The following is an 18,996-nucleotide window of genomic DNA, read 5'->3' on the forward strand; positions in this document are numbered from 1 at the left end:
ACTGTTGCAGGAGAGCTTTATGGTAAAAACCCAAGGATCAGGACAAGTACTCTTTGCAAGAATACAAGACTCCAAAACTTAGCTTAAAAATAATAAGAGAAATCTATTAATTTAGAAGTCACATTGAAATAGACACTGCCTCCTGGAGGAGATGGGGTAAAGGGATTTTATGCTCCTTTCACTGCAGGGGTTATGGGATAAGAAAAAGGGGATTGGGTTGAGTTAGGAATGAGAGGCTGAAGGTATAAGGAATGTTCTGTTAAATTCAAAGGATGATTTGATTAGGTACCACCCAATGCTAATCTAAATGGAACCTGAAAGTACATATCTATGTTAATTGAAGATCTAAGGGAAAGTCCAAAAGGAAGGGGGTGGAAGTGGTGAATTCTCCTAGAAAGGAATTTCTCATGTTCCCTGTGACCTGGAACTCTTCTGGAGTTTGGGGTGTTTTAGGGGAAGCCTGAACCCCCCATATCAAAGCCTTATACCATTCAGATAGTATTTAATCTTTTTGTGGCTGATAGTTGTAATACTTTAGTTGTACAAAACATGTTTAATTTTACATACAAAATCCTAAATGCTTGAGCATCTAAACATGCAATACTTTTTATTATTTGGAGAGGAGGAAAAAAATTTAAGACTCATAAAGCGGGAAGACTTAAAGTTAATGTAATCCAAATTCCTCTTAAAGGAGGAGGAAACTCAGGTCCTAAGTTGTATGACATCTCTTTTTATCCTTTTTATATTCTGCCTTAGTAACAAGCTTAAGAGGGCCAGGGCAAAGCAATTGAGGCTAAGTGACTTGCCTAGCATCACACAGCTAGGAAGTGTCTTGAGGTCAAATTTGAACCCAGGTCCTCCTGATGCCAGGCCTGGCACTCTCTCCACTGTGCCACCTAGCTGCTCTTGAAATCTCTATTGTTTAGCCTTAGGGATGAGTGTTTTAGAACACAGATGAACCTCCACATGTCCTTCCCATTCTTTCTTTGCATCCTCTAGAACAAGGATGATTTTGTTTTTGTTTTTGTATGCTCAATGTCTGATAAAGTGCCTCAATAAATGTTTAATTGAATCGAATCCTCAGAAATAAATAGCCAATGAGGGGCAGTTGGGTGACTCAGTGGACTGAGAGCCATGCCTAGAGATGGGAGGTCTGGGGTTCAAATCTGGCCATAAATGCTTCCTAGGGGGTGACCCTAGGTAAGTCACTTAACCCCCATTGTCTACCCCTTACTGGCTCTTCTGTCTTGGAAACAATAAACTGTATTAATTCTAAGATGGAAGGTAAGGGAAAGAAAAGAAAAGAAATGAAATATATAGATGCTATCTACTGTTTACTCTTTTATTTCTTGCAATGGGCAAAAATGAATCAATTCATGACAGAGGTTGGATTAAAAAAAACCATTTGTAAGGCTATATACAGTTCATATGTTATACTTTTTCCTTGTTAGTTCTAGGAATTTTGAACAGCAGTTTCTTCTATTGTTGACATTCATTGAAATGGAATGAGATTTAATGAAAACATGCTAAACTTACTTATGTGACTGATCTCTAAAACTATTTACATAAAATCAGTCAGACAATTATGACTTTTTGGACAGGCTCTTAAAGACATTAGGCTATGAAAATATAAGGCCTATGTTTATTACTGAATGTATTCTGACTATGCTTTATTCTGCCCTTGTATTTACAAAAGCCATTTAAATTTACCTCATGTTGCAAAAAATATTAGTGTCTTCTATTGTCTTTTCAGATATATCCTTCTGTAATGGAAAATGATTGAAAACAAGGGGCCTCGTGTAGCTGACTATTTTGTTGTAGCAGGGTTGACTGATATTTCAAAGCCTCTTGAAGAAGAAATTCACTTCAATGATGCATGTCATAAAATAGCAAAACCAAAAGAACCTATCACAGATGTAACAGTTATTATTAAATCTCTTGGGGAAGAAGTGCCAAGGGGTTATACATGTATAGATGTTACCCCAACTGGATTGTCAGCGGATCTCAATAATGGAAGCCTTGTTGGGCCACAGATCTACCTTTGCTATAGAAGAGGAAGAGATAAGCCTCCACTCACTGATCTGGGGTATGTATTTTTAAAAAGTATTATGGGCAACATTAAAAATGCAAGTTGTAGAACTTAAGTATATTTATAGTTAATAGGAGATAAACTGGAGGAAAGTGTCAATCTTGAAAAACATAGAGCTACTAAAGTAGTTAAAAAAAAACAAGTCTTTAATCAGGACAAAGAAGACTATGCTCTGATTGGCCACTACACAGTCAAGGGCTAGATACTACATAGAGACAAAGCTCTGGTATTCTGGGAACAATGTCTCAGGGAAAAAGCACCTTAAAAGGAGATTTTCCAAAGAGCTGAAGAACTTGGGGTCATATGCCTTTTGGGGAATATAGGACTGGATGGTTAAATTGATAGGCTTTATAATGGACACAAAAGGAAGAAGGACTACTTGGGAGATGCTGATGCTTTACAATGTATACTAGGAAAGGACTAACTAGGCTGGATGATCTGGAATGGCCTTTCATACAATGGGAGAAACTTCTAAGACAAAAGGGTACTTAAGATTTGCTTATATCTATTAATTCTAAGATGATACGGTTTAGGTACTTTAAGATTTATTGTTCAGTCTAAGACAAGTGGGACTTCCCTTAAGACAAGTTCCCTAGGGACTGGGGCAAACTTGAGGGTTCCATAAAAAACAGCTGACAAAAGTCTTTCATATCCCATTTACTCTTTGTGCATTTTTTCTTTATTCATTGCCTTTTTCCCTTTTACGTACCCATTGATATCATTCTGGGGCTAGAGAGAAAGTGTCTGCTAAGCAAATGTACACTAAGGTGTTAATGACTTAAATCGTTATCTCTCCTAAAAATATATATGAGTTTTGAAAAAGGACCACATACCAGGGCCGTGCTTAACCTGATCTTGGTTTGATAATTATAGAATTTGAGGTATCCTCCAGGAAAGTCTCTTTGGAGTGAGATGGGAAGGGGAAGTGGGTAGGTATGCTTCAGTGCTAGCTTTGCTTTGAACTGGTAGTGAGCAAGTAAGTAGTCTGAGGTAATCTTGTATTAGATGGGAGGTGGAGGAGAACACTAGGAGCTAATAGCTATCATTAAGTATTAGAAAGGCTAGCTTGTGAATGAGTAATTAGCCTTATTTTACTTGGCTCTCCAGGGAAGGCATAGTGGTTGAAGAATATAACAAAGGACTTCCTCATAATTAGAGCTGTACCAGAGTGGGACATAATGCTTTGGTAGTCAAGAGTTCCCATCACAGGATATGTTGGGGATGTAGACACTAAACAATTACTCTAGTGCAAATATTAATAATATGGAAATAGGTCTTGGTCAATGACACATGTGAAACCCAGGGGAACTGCTCTTTGGCTATGGGAGAGGGGTGGGAGGAGGGGAGGGAAAGTACATAAATCTTGTAACCATGGAAAAATATTCTAAATCAATTAATTAAATAAAATTTTTCAAATTAAAAAAAAGTTCTCATCAGAGATTTCTTAGTGGAGACTCCATGTTTACTGGGATCTGGACCTAGATATATAGGCTGTACTAGGTAGTGTTTATAGGTTATTTTCCAACTCTGAGATTCTCTCATTCTTTGACTAATTTTGCTCAGTCACTGAGAATAAAGCCAAAGTCATAGGGCAAAGAATTTCTTCCTAATAGAAATTAAAATTTCTTGGAGTACTAAAAGTGAATGTGAATGTTTGTCCTTTACATTTTAATGTTTAATGTTTTCTGAAGAAATGAGAATGAATTAAAGTTCTCCTTAAATTCATTCTAGCTAGATGACTAGTTTTGTAAAAGGGAAAAATTATGGTTTTGGTTGACCGAATATTAAATTTTTGCTCGCCAAGTAATTGATTCAGTTCCTAATGAAAAACCTCAAGTCAAAATGGCTTTTATGGTAGTTTATTTACAAATGAGAAGAGAGAGTGAAAGTAGAGAAATGAGAAGAGGGTAGAGTAAGAGATCTAGCTTAATGAGCTAGACTATGTGCTCAATCCCTAGCTTTACTCCAGCAGGGCTCCAGAGGTCCCAGCCAGAGAGCCTAAAAGTCAGTTAACAAGGGTTTTAGCCAGGAGGGCTCCTCCCAATCAAGGGCCCCTCTGGAGGCTAGTACCTCCAGGAAAGCTAAGGGAGTCAACCTTTTTCACTCACCACATTTTGTTCTAAGGGAGAGATTCAAGAACAGTCTCACTAAGTCCAAGGTCCCAGCCAGAGCTCTTCCAGGTCCAATTCCAGGCCAAAGCAAAGAGCAGTCCAAAGAACAAACAAGAACCCCCCACAGTTGTCTCTCCCTTTTAAAGGTGCTTCTTTTGCATCACTTCCTGTGCATTCCTTTTAGTTTACATATCCAATCACAACAGACACTTTGCTTAAGACTGCCCAGGTTACAGTCAGTCAATTCTGATTCATCACCCACTTTCGCACACATGGGCTACAGACTTCCCCACTTGTGAATTAAATCACTTTGGTGATTAAATCTAAAAGTGGTCAGGGAAGTTTTAATCTCATTATCACAGTTTTATACCTTTTATAACAAAATAATTATGTTGAGCAATAATTTGCCTTTTTATTTTATATTTTATGATTTTATTACAAATTTTAAAATAGTTTCAGAATGATAGCTATGTAGCAGTTTAGTATTATGTCAGATATAGGCAGCAGAGTATAGTGCAAAGAACCCTGGATTAGGAATCAGGAGTTTCACCTCTGTTATTTCATCTGTCTGGGCCTTAGTTTCTCTAGCTATAAAATAAAAAAAATTGGACAGAATCAATCCTTGCCCTCCTTTATTTAGGACAAGGCTAAAATTACCCAGAAGTATTTATGAATCCTCAGATCCCAGGTAGAATTCTTCTCCAACCTGATCTAAGTGAGCAGACAGGAGGGAGGGCACATTCAGAAAATTAAGGCATGGGTAGCAGTGGGAGGGACAAATTGAAATTATGCCAATGGTATAGTTTTTTCTTCTTAAGAAAGCTTCTTTAGCTTTAAAGGAGAAAAATGGCATAGTACTTGCTGGTAATTTAATGGCTGTAATATCTTATCAATGTGGATATTCTCTCTAGCAATGGAGCCACAGCGGAACTATTATCTCACACTATGTAATTTTTATCCATCTCCTAAAAATCTTCTAAAATGCACTCACCCCCCCCCCCCCACACACACACAAATAAATAAAACACACTAACCTAGTGTGCTGGGGGTTTATTGTAAATAGTATTCATTAATTCCATTAATATAGGGTTAAAACCTAATGCCTTCAGGGCAGCTGGGCAACTCAGGCCTAGAGATGGGAATTCCTAGGTTCAAATGTGGCCTTAGATACTTCCTAGCTATGTGACCCTAGGTAAGTCAAACTCTCTTCTGCTTCAGAACCAATACACAGTATTGATTCTAAGATGTGTAAGAGGGAGATTTTAGATATTTATAGATATATGATTAAAGTGTGGCCGCCAGGAATCAACAATAAAGATTGATTCCGTAATTAAATTAGATCCAAGTCAGGACCGGGTTTAAGGTAGTTTATTTACAGTTAGGAGAGTAAAAGGTAGGGAAATAGAGTGAGGGAGAGGCTATTCCAGGCCTGCAGAGGCCTGGACAGAGAGAAGGTTAAAAGGCTAAATGAATGAAGCTACAAGCCACAAGGCCTAGCAATCAGATAGGCTAGTGCCTGCTTAAGGCAGAGTCTGGAAGTGGCCTAGGTAGGCCAAGGAAGTCAGCCTAACTTACCCACGTGACAGTTCAGAGTGGAAGCCCTCTGAGGTCTCAACTGAGATTCTTCAGCATCAAGTTCAAAGCGGGAACTGCCCCTCGCAGGAAGTAACCAACATACTTGAAAAGATAGTGTCTCTCGTCACTTCCTGTAGGTCCACCTCTAATTCAAGTGGACAAATGGCAGCTTCTACACTGATTTGGACTGCCCCAAAGGGCAGTCCCTTGTTCTTGATTTGTTACTTATTGTCACGTGTGGGTAACCCATCTCCCCTCCCTACTATGGGAGGCGGGGATGACATCATCTCTATGCCTAGGGTAAGTAGAGTTTGACTATGAATGGGCTAGAGTTAATTCTATTTACACAGATGGAAGGGAAAGATTTGAAAAAAAAAACAACAAAAAAACCTATTGCTTTTGTTCTTAATTTATTGCTATTGTCATTTTGCTATTGCTTTAAAATATATTGAGTTTAGATTGATTTTATAATTTCATTCTTTTAATGTTCATATATTCTATATGAGGAAACCTCCCTATCCTTATAATATTTCTTAAAATTAAAGTTGAAATAATAAAATTTTATTAATTTTGCTGATTTAATACATTAAAGGATTGAAATGTTCTGTTTATTTATAAAAGATTTACTTGTGTTTAACTTTTAGGGTTTTATATGACTGGAAGGAAAGATTAAAACAAGGCTGTGAAATTATTCAGACTACTCCACATGGTCGCCCTGCAACTATTAGTGGCAGTACCTCTTCACAAAGAATTTATGTCACTTACCGGAGGGCTTCTGAGAGCATGACACAAAACACACTAGCTGTCACAGATATCTGTATAATCATACCTAGTAAAGGAGAAAGTCCACCACATACATTTTGCAAAGTTGATAAGAATCTCAATAATAGTATGGTAAGTATCTCTTTTTGTATCTCATAAATATTGAACATTTGATAACAAATAAGTTTGGCCCTAGCAATCCATGAAGATTGTTTACAAAGATATGGCGTGGTTTCTTTGTACAATTACTATTGATGATAATGTGAATCTTTTGAAACCCTGAAGAAGCTATCTATTTCGCTGATATAATTTGACTTTGCTTTCAAATGAACATTTTCATGCTATCTTTAAAAAATGCTTCTTGAAGGCTTGGTAGTTTATTTAGGATAATAATTGAGTTGTGGTTAAGAAGGAACTTTTCTAAAACAATTTCAAATTTTCTTTTTTCATGCAGCTAAACATATAAACAATACTGACACACAAAGTAACACCTGGTTGAAATCTAAGAGACTACTTATCTTTGTTGCTTTAAAAAAAAATGTGGTGGTGGTAAAATGAGGAGTTGGGGTAAAATGGGGGTAGGAAATTGTTACATAGGGCATTAGCCACAGACAGATATTTATCTTCTCTTTACCTAATAAGATGTGTGGCAAGAAGGATTATCCATATCTCAGAGAAGACAGAGAAAAGGAAGCATTAATAAATGTAGTGAGAATCCAAAACAAATTTTATGAGCCTAAACATATTTTTTAAAATTTATCAAAATGGTGGCAAAGGTAGATTTATAACTATCACATAATTTGTCATATAGTCACAGAAGATAAAGGTTTTTCAAGAGTTCAAAACCCTTTACAAACATATTAAGGGAAAATATTAAGAGAATGAAAAATTAGATACTAAATATTAATATAAAAATTGTCATCAAGAAGATATCAATAATTACTAACCCATATGTTTATTTTCTCATCTTTATAAAATGCTTACAAAACTGTCACCAATATTAGTTATTTTAAGAAAGAATAACCTAAAATGGATAACCATTTAATATATGACCTAAAAAAATACAAATTTCAAAATTGTTCCCTAAAGGCAAATAACTGTTTATTCAGATGATTTTAAAAAGTCTGCTGCCATTGACATATTTCATTCCTAGAATACTTCATTCTATTATGCTATATACATACTGTCCTGATATGACTAATCCTGAAATCTTAATAAGGAGGGAGGTCACGGTAATTATTGTGCTCTGAGTATGACCAGTTGTATCACATAGTTTTAAAAATACAGGGAGTAGCAATGGTATTTTAATCTCCATCAATAAATCACGTCTAGCATAACAGATGGTTTGTAAATGATGTATATTCAGAACATGTAACCTCCTGCAAAGTGTAAATTTTTTCATTGTAAGTTTACATGTCTTCTATGACTGCTTTGACTGAGGTTCAAAGGGAATTGGTTCCTATGTTGATCAGAACTATTTCTGTAGACTACATCTCTCTTACTACTTTCCCTAATTATTATGGCTTAGCAGTTATTCAAAAATATTCTAGATTCTCTTAGGACATTGAAATACCTATCCTACAAAATGAGCTTATGTACTCTTTGTAGTCTCAAGGCTAATTGCAAAGTGATGAACTCACTGTTGGTAGAGAGAGTTCACCTTACAAAAAATGTGAAAGTTATCAACTCATTTTGTTTGAATTTCAGTCTGTTGAGATGCTTTTTTTTTTTTTAATCAATGAATGGGTTCTTCCAAAGAAGATAGTCAGTATTCGTCCTCTTCCTTGTCCATTATTAAAAAAATAATAATTTTTAAACCAACTCCTTATTGTTATTCTGATTTATTATTGCTCTTTCTCAGCACTCCTTCACTAATTTTTGTGAAGAAAGTAATGAAGAATAACGTTAGGAATTCCCAGCATCCTATCTTTTGACTTTCTTGTTTCCCTCCAATCTAGTGTCAGAATTTTAGTATAAACTAGAAATTGCCCTAGTGTTAGAGAGAGACGGTCATTTCCAAACAGCAAACAGTTGGCAAATCATTATACTTTTTAGAAGATTTTGGTACTACTGACTTTGAGAGGTTAGTTTATTTTAGATCTTTGGCAGAACTGGATGAAATTTATTTATAGTGGCTGCCTTCCTACCTCTCAGAGAGGAGCCAAAAAGTAATTTTGTTTGACTTTTATTTTATCAAGTTTATACTTTGTAGGGTTCCAGGAAATTCTGCTTTGTTCCACATTCATCCAGTTTATTTGACGGGCAACTTAAGGAAATGAAGGAATATTGGTGGTATGAAAGTGAATATGAAGACTGGACTCACTTTATATTTCCTTTTCTTATGATGTCAGCCATTTACAAGAGGATTAGATAGTTTCAATAAAAGTTAGTTGCTTTTATTATAATTATAATTATACAGCTTTCCCTGAAGAAGACAGGATATGTGGTCATTGCAGATAGTGTCAGATTTGGTTAATGTGTTGATTAGTATTTCCAAACTGCTAGGTCCCTGAGTATGGAATGAAGTAGGATATGTTCAGAAATGAAGGTGATATAAAAACAAAAAATACTAGTTTTGGGGGGCAGCTGGGTAGCTTAGTGGAGTGAGAGTCAGGCCTAGAGACAGGAGGTCCTAGGTTCAAACCCGGCCTCAGCCCTTCCCAGCTGTGTGACCCTGGGCAAGTCACTTGACCCCCATTGCCCACCCTTACCACTCTTCCACCTATAAGACAATACACCGAAGTACAAGGGTTTAAAAAAAAATACTAGTTTTTTTAAAGCTTGCTGCTAATTCATGCCTTCATCACCTCTTGCTTAGACTGTCAAAGTAGCCTCTTGATTGTTTCCATGCATTCTTTTCCTTTCTACACTGCATTCTCAATGCAGCTGCCAAAATGATAATTTTGAAACACAATCTGTTTGTGTTACTTTTGCTCAAGGCACTCTACTGACTTCTTATTACTTCTAGAATAAAATACAGGATCCTTAGTTGGGTATTTAAAGTCCCCAATAAACTGGCCCTAACTTACTCTTCCAGTCTGCTTTCACATTGCTCCCTCTCATCTGTTTTGTGTTCCAGCCAAACTGTCATTGGAAACTACAGCTTACTTCATTGTCCAGGGTTTTGCCTCTGCCTAGAACATTCTGTCTCTTCACTACATCCCATGGCTAACTTAAAGGGTCAGCTCATGTACCTCCTTCTGTCAGTGACTTTTCCTGATTCCCTATCCCCAGTTGTTTCATATATATTTTATATTTACTTATATGTGTTTACAATGTAATAGATAATGGCTCTAGATTTAGAAAAAGGAAGGCTTGGTTTGAAATCTAACCTCTGACACTTATTCTGATACCCTCTAAATATAGAGTCCAAGGACTTGCATTCTAATCTTAGCTTTATCATTTACTGCCTGTGTGGCCTTTGATAAGTCAATGCCTTAGTTTACTAATTTAAAATGAGGACTTTGAATCTGATGACCCTAAGGTCCCTTCCAGTGTATGTTTCTATGACCCTGTGTTTATTTCTCCCTAGTAGAATACAACTTTTTGGAAAAAAATTTTTTCCATTACATGTGAAATTTTTTAACATTCATTCTTTACATTTTTGAGTTCCAAATTTTCTTCCTTCCCTTCCTCCCCACTGAGAAGGCAAACAATTTATATAGGTTATACATATGTAGTCATGCAAATCATATAAATATTCATCATGTTGTGAAAGAAAAACAGACAGCAGAAAAAGTATACTTTGACTGCATTCAAATTCCATTAGTTCTATCTCTGGAGTATTTTTCCTTAAGTCTTTCGGGATTTTCTTAGATCCTTCTATTGCCGAAAATAACTAAGTCATTTGTAACTGACTATTGTACACTATTGCTGTTAATGTGTACAATGTTCTACTGGTTCTGCTCATTTTATTTTGCATCAGTTCATGTGAATCCAGGTTTTTCTTTTTCTTTAAAAAAATTTTTTTTTGCTGTTCTTTTTTAAAAAAATTATTTATTTAGAATATTTTTCCATGGTTATATGATTCATGATCTTTCTCACCTCTATTCCCTTTCCCCTCCTGGAACTGACTAGCGATTCCATTGGGTTATACAGGTATCATTGTTCAAAACCTATTTCCATATTATTCATATTTGCAATAGAGTGATCTTTTAAAGCACAAACCCTAGTCATAGCCCCATCAAATCACGTGATTGATCATATGTTTTTCTTCCGCATTTCTACTCCCACAGTTCTTTCTCTGGATATAGAAAGCATTATTTCTCATAAGTCCCTCAGGATTGTCCTGGATCATTGCATTGCTACTAGTAAAAAAGTCTGTTACATTTGATCATTACACAGTGTTTCAGTTTTTATGTAGAATTTTGTCTTGGTTCTGTTCCTTTCCCTCTGCATCAATTCCTGTAGGTCTTTCCAGTTCATATAGAAATCCTCCATGTCATTATTCCTTACAGCACAATAGTATTCCATCACCATCATATATCACAATTTGTTCAGCCCTTCCCCAATTGAGGGACACCCTCTCATTTTCCAATTTTTTGTTGCTATAAAAAGTGCAGCTATAAATGTTTTTGTACAAACATTTTTCCTTATTACCTTTTTGGGATACAAACCCAGCAATGATATAGCTGGATCAAAGGACAGGCATTCTGAGTCCAGGTTTTTCTGAAAGCAGGATGCTTGTTATTTTTTATAGCACTATAGTATTCCATCACAGTCATATACCACAACTTTTTCAGCCATTCTTCAATTAAAGTCTTCTCAATTTCCCGCTCCTAGAATGCAGACTTCTCAAGGAAGAGACTCTTTAGTTTTTGCTTTTTATTTCCAGAATCAATCACAGTGATTGAAACATATTGCACAATTGATAAATGCTTAGTGAATTGTAGTAAAGTTTGAAATGAATGTTAGACAGTAAACAAACTTAAAATAGAAATAAAAACTTTTTGGGGGGCTATTGAATTTGGATGCCTTAACATCTGATTTTTTTTTCTCTGGGTAGAAGCTGTGATGCTTTTATAGAAGAGAAATGTTCTGACTTTTGTTATTTTGGTGCAATTTCATTTGAGGAGCATATTTTAGACACTGGCAGATGGCCCAAGTTGAAAAGCTGAAGTGAATTATGCTTTTTGTTGTTTATGGTATTCTCTTTCTTGATAGGAATTTTTTAAAAAGCTATAACTAGATAATGTTAGACATAATTGAATCATGTGCTCATTGTGGCCTGTACTTCCTCTAATAGCACACATTGCAGCCCATTCTTCTTTTTTTCTTTTAAACTCTTACCTTCTGTTTTAGAATTGATATTAAGTATTGGTTCCAAGGCAGAAAAGTGTCAAGGGGTAGGCAACTGGAATTGAGTGACTTTCCCAGGGTCATCTAGCTAGGAAGTGTCTGGAGCTGGATTTGAACCCATTATCTCCCATTTCCAGGCCTGGCACTGTCTACAGAGCTACTGTCTATACTTACTACTTCAACCAGGGACATGCTTGCTGATGTCCTCCAATGTGTCTGGATCTTTTAACATTTCATAGCTTCTGGTACAAGACATGGGCTGACTATTATCTTCCCCTCCTCCTTCCTCTCCTCCTTTATGACTGACCTACTCTTGCATTTCCAATCATGCCTTTTCTGGATGTTATCTTTGTCAGCACTTCATGCACAGAGTTCACTATTGGTAAATGCATTTTAACTATTATCTTTGAGCCTCACTCATTTGTTGCCTTGCCTTTATCAGTGAAAACTGATAGTAAAAATTTTGATATTTAAAGTAGTTTTTCTAGTTATCTGGAAAAATCATTCACGTGAAGAACTTCATTTCTCAATGATGCCAGATAAGTCCGACATAGTTCCCTTGGCATCTTTAGAAGGGGAAAAGAAAGTCAGACTTTGCAGAGGCTGTTGAAGATTTTTCTGCACATACTGCTCCCCACCACCCCCAACCATTCTGGATGGCAATTTGGAACTATGCTCAAAGGGCTTTAAAAGACTATCTGCCTTCTGATCCAGTCATAGCACTGCTTGGATTATGCCCCAAAGAGATAATAAGGAAAAAGACTTGTACAAAAATATTTATAGTTGCGCTCTTTGAGGTGGCAAAAAATTGGAAAATGAAAGAATGTCCTTCGATTGGAGAATGGCTGAATAAATTGTGGTATCTGTTGGTGATGGAATACTATTGTGCTCAAAGGAATAAAGAACTGGAAGAATTCCATGTGAACTGGAATAACCTCCAGGAATTGATGCAGAGTGAAAGAAGCAGATCCAGGAGAACATTGTACATAGAGACTGTGGTATAATCGAACATAACGGATTTCTAATAATACATTTATTTGAATTGTGACTTCTTTCCATCTGGCTAAGCTTCCTGGAATAACTTTCTTTTTTTTTCTTAATTAGCTCTTTGAGGTCTTTCACTGCCTATCTGCTTTACTTAAGATGCACCAAGCCCTGGGGGACATGGTTAGAAAATCCAAGATAGTACCTTGTCTTTAGAAGCTCACATTCTACATCTAGGAGAGACTTGGAATTTGGAAATCACTCCCCCAAATAACTAAACTGTATATACCTTTTGACCCTGTGATAGTACTACTTCATTCTTAAGAGGTGATGATATAATGTGGTTGGAGAAAAGATGTCAAACCATGCTGTTTTCTGGGTCTTTCAGTTTCAGATTAGTCCAAATGTTAAAGCAGTAACACATTTCTACTCCAAAAAAATTGTTTTCTTGAAATTTTTTCAGTGGAGAAAGTCCTTGCTTACCTTTAGTAAACACAAAATTACATTTTCATAATTGTTTCTAAACTGAGGAATTTTCTAAAATAAGTTTATGCTACTGTATATAAAGAACCTATAAAAACTATTGACCTTAATGTTGATGTCAAACTGGTCATAGAATTCCTCCATGGCTGTTTTGTTTTTTACTTTTTGTTTTTTGTCTTTTTTGTCCAAATAAGTCACAAAAGGAAAAGCCAAGTTGTCAAGTCACCTGGACAAAACTCATTCAAATCATTCCAAAGTCTTAATTTTCAAGACAATTCAAATGTTTTTGCCATTTCATTCACTGGACTATAGATTCCCTTCTTTAATTTTTTTAATTTTTATTTTGAATATTTTCCCATAGTTACATGCTTCATGTTCTTTCCCTCTCCCCCAAACCCCCCTAATGCCCCTTAGCTGATGCACAATTCCACTAGGCTTTATATGTATCATTGATCAAGACCTAATTCTATATTATTGATAGTCGGACTAGAGTTGTTTAGTGTCTACATCCCCAATAATATCCCCATAACCCCATGTGTTCAAGCAATTGTTTTTCTTCTGTGGTTCTCCTCCCACAGTTCTTCCTCTAACTGTGGATAGTTTTCTTTCTCATAAGTCCCTCAGCCTTGCTCTGGATTCCTGCATTGCTGCTAGTAGAGAAATCCGTTATGTTCGATTATACCACAGTGTATCAGTCTCTGTGTACAATGTTTTCCTGGATCTGCTTCTTTCACTCTGCATCAATTCCTGGAGGTTATTCCAGTTCACATGGAATTCTTCCAGTTCTTTATTCCTTTGAGCACAATAGTATTCCATCACCAACAGATACCACAATTTATTCAGCCATTCTCCAATCGAAGGACATTCTTTCATTTTCCAATTTTTTGCCACCACAAAGAGCGCAACTATAAATATTTTTGTACAAGTCTTTTTCCTTATTATCTCTTTGGGGCATAATCCAAGCAGTGCTATGACTGGATCAGAAGGCAGATAGTCTTTTAAAGCCCTTTGAGCATAGTTCCAAATTGCCATCCAGAATGGTTGGATGAGTTCACAACTCCACCAGCAATGCATTAATGTCCCAATTTTGCCACATCCCCTTGAACATTCATTACTCTCCCTTGTTGTCATTTTAGCCAATCTTCTAGGTATGAGGTGATACCTCAGAGTTGTTTTGATTTGCATTTCTCTAATTATTAGAGATTTAGAACACTTTCTCATGTGCTTATTGATAGTTTTGATGTCTTTATCTGAAAATTGCCTATTCATGTCATTCCCATTTATTGATAGGGAGATGGCTTGATTTTTTTGTATATTTGAATAATTAGACCTTTGTCAGAGTTTTTTGTTATAAAGATTTTTTTCCCCAATTTGTTGCTTCCCTTCTAATTTTGGTAGCATTGGTTTTGTCTGTACAAAAACTTTTTGTTTACTATGTAGTCAAAATTATTTATTTTACACTTTGTGATTTTTTTCTAATTCTTGCTTGGTTTTAAAATCTTTCCCTTCCCATAGATCTGACAAGTATACTATTCTGTGCTCACCCAATTTACCTATAGTTTCCTTTTCTATATTCAAGTCATTCACCCATTCTGAGTTTATCTTGGTATAGGGTGTGAGATGTTGATCTAGGCCCAATCTCTCCCATATTGTTTTCCAATTTTCCTAGCAGTTTTTATCAAATAGTGGGTTTTTGTCCCAAAAGCTGGGTTCTTTGGGTTTATCGAGGACTGTCTTGCTGAGGTTGCTTACCCCTAGTGTATTCCACTGATCCTCCCTTCTGTCTCTTTGTCAGTACCATATTTTTTTGATGACTACTGCTTTATAGTACAGTTTAAGATCTGTTAGGCCACCTTCCTTCATAATTTTTTTCATTATTCCCCTTGATAGTCTTGGTCTTTTGTTCTTCCAAATGAACTTTGTTATAGTTTTTTCTAATCCAGTAAAAAGGTTTTTTGGTAGTTTGATAGGTATAGCACTAAATAGGTAAATTAATTTGGGTAGGATGGTCATTTTTATTATATTAGCTCATCCTACCAATGAGTACTCAATGTTTTTACAATTGTTTAGATCTAGTTTTAGTTGTATGGAAAGGGTTTCGCAGTTGTGTTTATATAATTCTTGTGTTTGTCTTGGCAGATAGATTCCCAAGTATTTTATATTGTCTAGGGAGATTTTAAATGGAATTTCTCTTTCTAACTCTTCTGGTTGTGATGTGTTGGAGATATATAGAAATGCTGATGATTTATGTGCATTTATTTTGTATCCTGCAACTTTGCTAAAGTTGTTGATTATTTCCGCTAACTTTTTAGTTGATTCTCTAGGATTTTTTAAGTAGACCATCATATCATCTGCAAAAAGTGATAGCTTAGTCTTCTCATTGCCTATTTTGATACCTTCAATTTCTTTTTCTTCTCTAATTGCTACTGCTAGTGTTTCTAGTATAGTGTTAAATAATAGAGGTGACTATGGGCATCCTCGTTTCACTCCTGATCTTATTGGGAATGCTTCTAATTTATCCCCATTGCAGATGATTTTTGTTGATGGTTTTAGATATATACCATTTATTATTTTTAGGAAAGGCCCTTCTATTCCTAAACTTTCTAGTGTTTTCAGTAGGAATGGCTGTTGTATTTTGTCAAAGCCCTTTTCAGCATCTTTTGAGATAATCATGTGGTTTTTGTTGGTTTGCTTGTTGATATGGTCAATTATGTGAATGGTTTTCCTAATCTTAAACCATCCTTGCATTCCTGGTATAAGTCACACCTGATCATAATGAATAACCCTCATGATCACTTGTTGGAGTATGTTTGCTAGTATTCTGTTTAAGATTTTTTTGCATCTATGTTCATTAGGGAGATTGGTCTATAGTTTTCTTTCTCTGTTTTTGATCTACCTGGCTTTGGGATCAGTACCATATTTGTGTCATAAAAGGAGTTTAGTAGAACTCTTTCTTTGTTTATTATGTCAAATAGTTTGTATAGTATTGGAATTCGTTGTTCTTTGAATGTCTGATAGAATTCACTTGTGAATCCATCTGGTCCTAGGGATTTTTTCTTAGGGAGTTCCTTTGATGGCTTGTTAAATTTCTTTTTCTGATATGGGATTATTTAAGTATTCGATTTCTTCTGCTGTTAATTTAGACAACTTATATTTTTGTAAATATTCATCCATCTAACCTAGATTGCTATGTTTATTGCCATATAATTGGGCAAAATAGTTTTTAATGATTGCCTTGATTTCTTCTTCATTAGAGACGAAGTCTCCCTTTTCATCTTTGATACTGATAATTTGGTTTTCTTCTTTCCTTTTTTAAATTAGATTTACCAGTACTTTGTCAATTTTATTTATTTTTTCAAAATACTAGCTTTTAGTCTTATTTATTAATTCAGTAGTTCTTTTACTTTCAGTTTTATTGATTTCTCCTTTGATTTTTATAATCTCTAATTTAGTTTTTAACTGGGGATTTTTAATTTGTTCCCTTTCTAGTTTTTTTATTTGAATGCCCAGTTCATTGATCTTTGCCCTCTCTAATTTGTTAATATATGCACTCAAGGATAGAAATTTCCCCGAGTTCTGCTTTAGCTGCATCTCACAGATCTTGGTAGGATGTCTCATCATTGTCATTCTCTTCAATGAAATTGTTATTTGTTTCTATGATTTGTTCTTTAACTGATTTTGGAGAATCATATTATTTAATTTCCAATTCATTTTTCATTTGCCTGTCCATGTGCCCTTACTGATTATTATTTTTATTGTATTATGATCTGAAAAGGTTACATTTATTATTTTTGTTCTTTTGCATTTGTTTGCCATGTTTCTATGTCCTAGTACATGGTCAATCTTTGTGAATGTACCATGTGTAGCTGAAAAGAAGGTGTATTTCTTTTTGTCCCTATTCATTTTTCTCCACATATCTATTAACTCTAACTTTTCTAAGATTTCATTCACCTCTCTTTTTCTTATTTATTTTTTGGTTTGATTTATCTAGATCTGATAGAGGAAGATTTAAATTTCCCACTAGTATAGTTTTGCTATCTATTTCCTCCTTGAGCACTGCCAGTTTCTCCTTTAGAAATTTGGATGCTATACCATTTGGTGCATACATGTTGAATACTGTTATTTCCTCATTGTCTATACTGCCTTTTATCTGGATGTAATTACCTTCCCTTTCACTTTTAATCAGATCTATTTTTACTTAGGCTTTGTCAGAAATCATGATTGCCACTCCTGCCTTCTTTTTCTCAGTTGAAGCCCAAAAGATTTTGCTCCAGCCATTGATCTTAACTCTGTGTATGTCCACCTGCCTCATGTGTGTTTCTTGTAGACAACATATGGTAGGATTTTGGTTTCTAATGCACTCTGCTATTTGCTTCTGTTTTATGGGCAAGTTCATCCCATTCACATTCAGAGTTATAATTATTAGTTGTGTATTCCCCAACATTTTGATATCCTCTCCTAGTTGTACCCCTTCTTCTTACACTATTTCCTTTTAAACCAGTGGTTTGTTTTAAATCAGTCCCCCTTGTCCTCTCCCTTGGTTTATTTCCCTTTCCAGTCTCTCCCTTTTTATTCCCCTTTTATTATTTTTAAGGCCTAATGAATTCCCTCCCCTCTCTCTTCCCCTCCCTTTATGAACTCCCCACCCCACTGCCCCCCTTGGTTTATCCCTTCTGACTTTATCCATAGGGTTAGATAGAATTTGACATCCCAATGGATCTAGCTACTCTTCCCTCTTAGGGTTAATTCCGCTGAGAGTAAGGTTTAAGTATTTCCTATTAATGCTCTCTTCCTCTCCTTCTTATAATAGTATTCATCCCCTCCCCTTCCCATGCCCTCTTTGTGTGGTATAGATTATCCTATTTTTCTTATTCCTTCAAGTTTCTCTTGGTGCCATCTTCTATTCCCCCATACTTCCCCCCCCATATCATCTTAGACCATTTAGTATTCCAACTTCTCCTTAAAACTAATTCTTCTAATTACTATAATAGTGAGTACAAATTTTTTTAGAATTACACATAATATTTCTCATATAGGAATACAAATAATTTGATCTTACTGAAGCCCTTGAAGAAGGCAATTTAAAGATAAGAGTTTTCTTTCTTTCACCTCTCTTTCTTATTTACCTTTTCATGTTTCGCTTGGTTTTTGTGGTTGGATATCAAACTTCCCATTTAGCCCTGGTCTTTTCTGTGCAAATACTTGGAAATCTTTTATCTTGTTGAATTGCCCATACTTTCTCCTGGAAGTGTATAGTCAGTTTTGATGGGCAGGTGATCTTTGGTTATAGCCAATTCTCTTGCCTTTCTGAATATCATGTTCTAAGCCTTGAGATCTTGTAATATGGAGGCTGCCAGATCCTGTGTAATCCTGATTGGTGTTCCTTGATATCTGATTAGTCTCTTTCTGGTTTTTTGTTATATTTTCTCCTTAACTTGGAAGCTCTTGAATTTGGCCATTACATACCTAGGGGTTGTCTTCTGAAGATTTAGTGTAGAGGGTGTTCTATGGGCTCTTTCAATGTCTATTTTGCCCTCTTGTTCAAGGATATCGGGGCAGTTTTCTTGGATAATTTCATGTAGTATGATATCTAGATTTCTTTTTTTTTTTTTTTTTTAAAGAGTAAAAAGTTTACTACATTTATATTATGATGAGTTTTGGAGGAGATTACTGAGCAGTACATGTTTTTTTTTT

The 18,996-nt window shown here is 35.5% G+C and overlaps 1 protein-coding gene and 1 pseudogene across 3 annotated transcripts in view; one reads left to right on the top strand and one right to left on the bottom strand.

The window, feature by feature from the left end:
- Window positions 1–1,775: 1,775 nt before the first annotated feature.
- DENND4A (DENN domain containing 4A) overlaps window positions 1,776–18,996 on the top strand; it is a 100,995-nt gene continuing 83,774 nt past the window's right edge. For all 3 annotated transcript variants that reach the window (XM_044665340.1, XM_044665341.1, XM_044665342.1), the window contains exons 1-2: window positions 1,776–2,086; window positions 6,420–6,669. In XM_044665340.1, coding sequence (XP_044521275.1) covers window positions 1,776–2,086; window positions 6,420–6,669 — 561 coding nt within the window. The remainder of the gene's footprint in view (window positions 2,087–6,419; window positions 6,670–18,996) is intronic.
- Window positions 12,324–18,996, bottom strand: part of LOC123236618 — a 15,047-nt pseudogene continuing 8,374 nt past the window's right edge.

Source organism: Gracilinanus agilis, chromosome 2 (genome assembly GCF_016433145.1).
Source record: "Gracilinanus agilis isolate LMUSP501 chromosome 2, AgileGrace, whole genome shotgun sequence".
NCBI lineage: Eukaryota > Metazoa > Chordata > Mammalia > Didelphimorphia > Didelphidae > Gracilinanus > Gracilinanus agilis.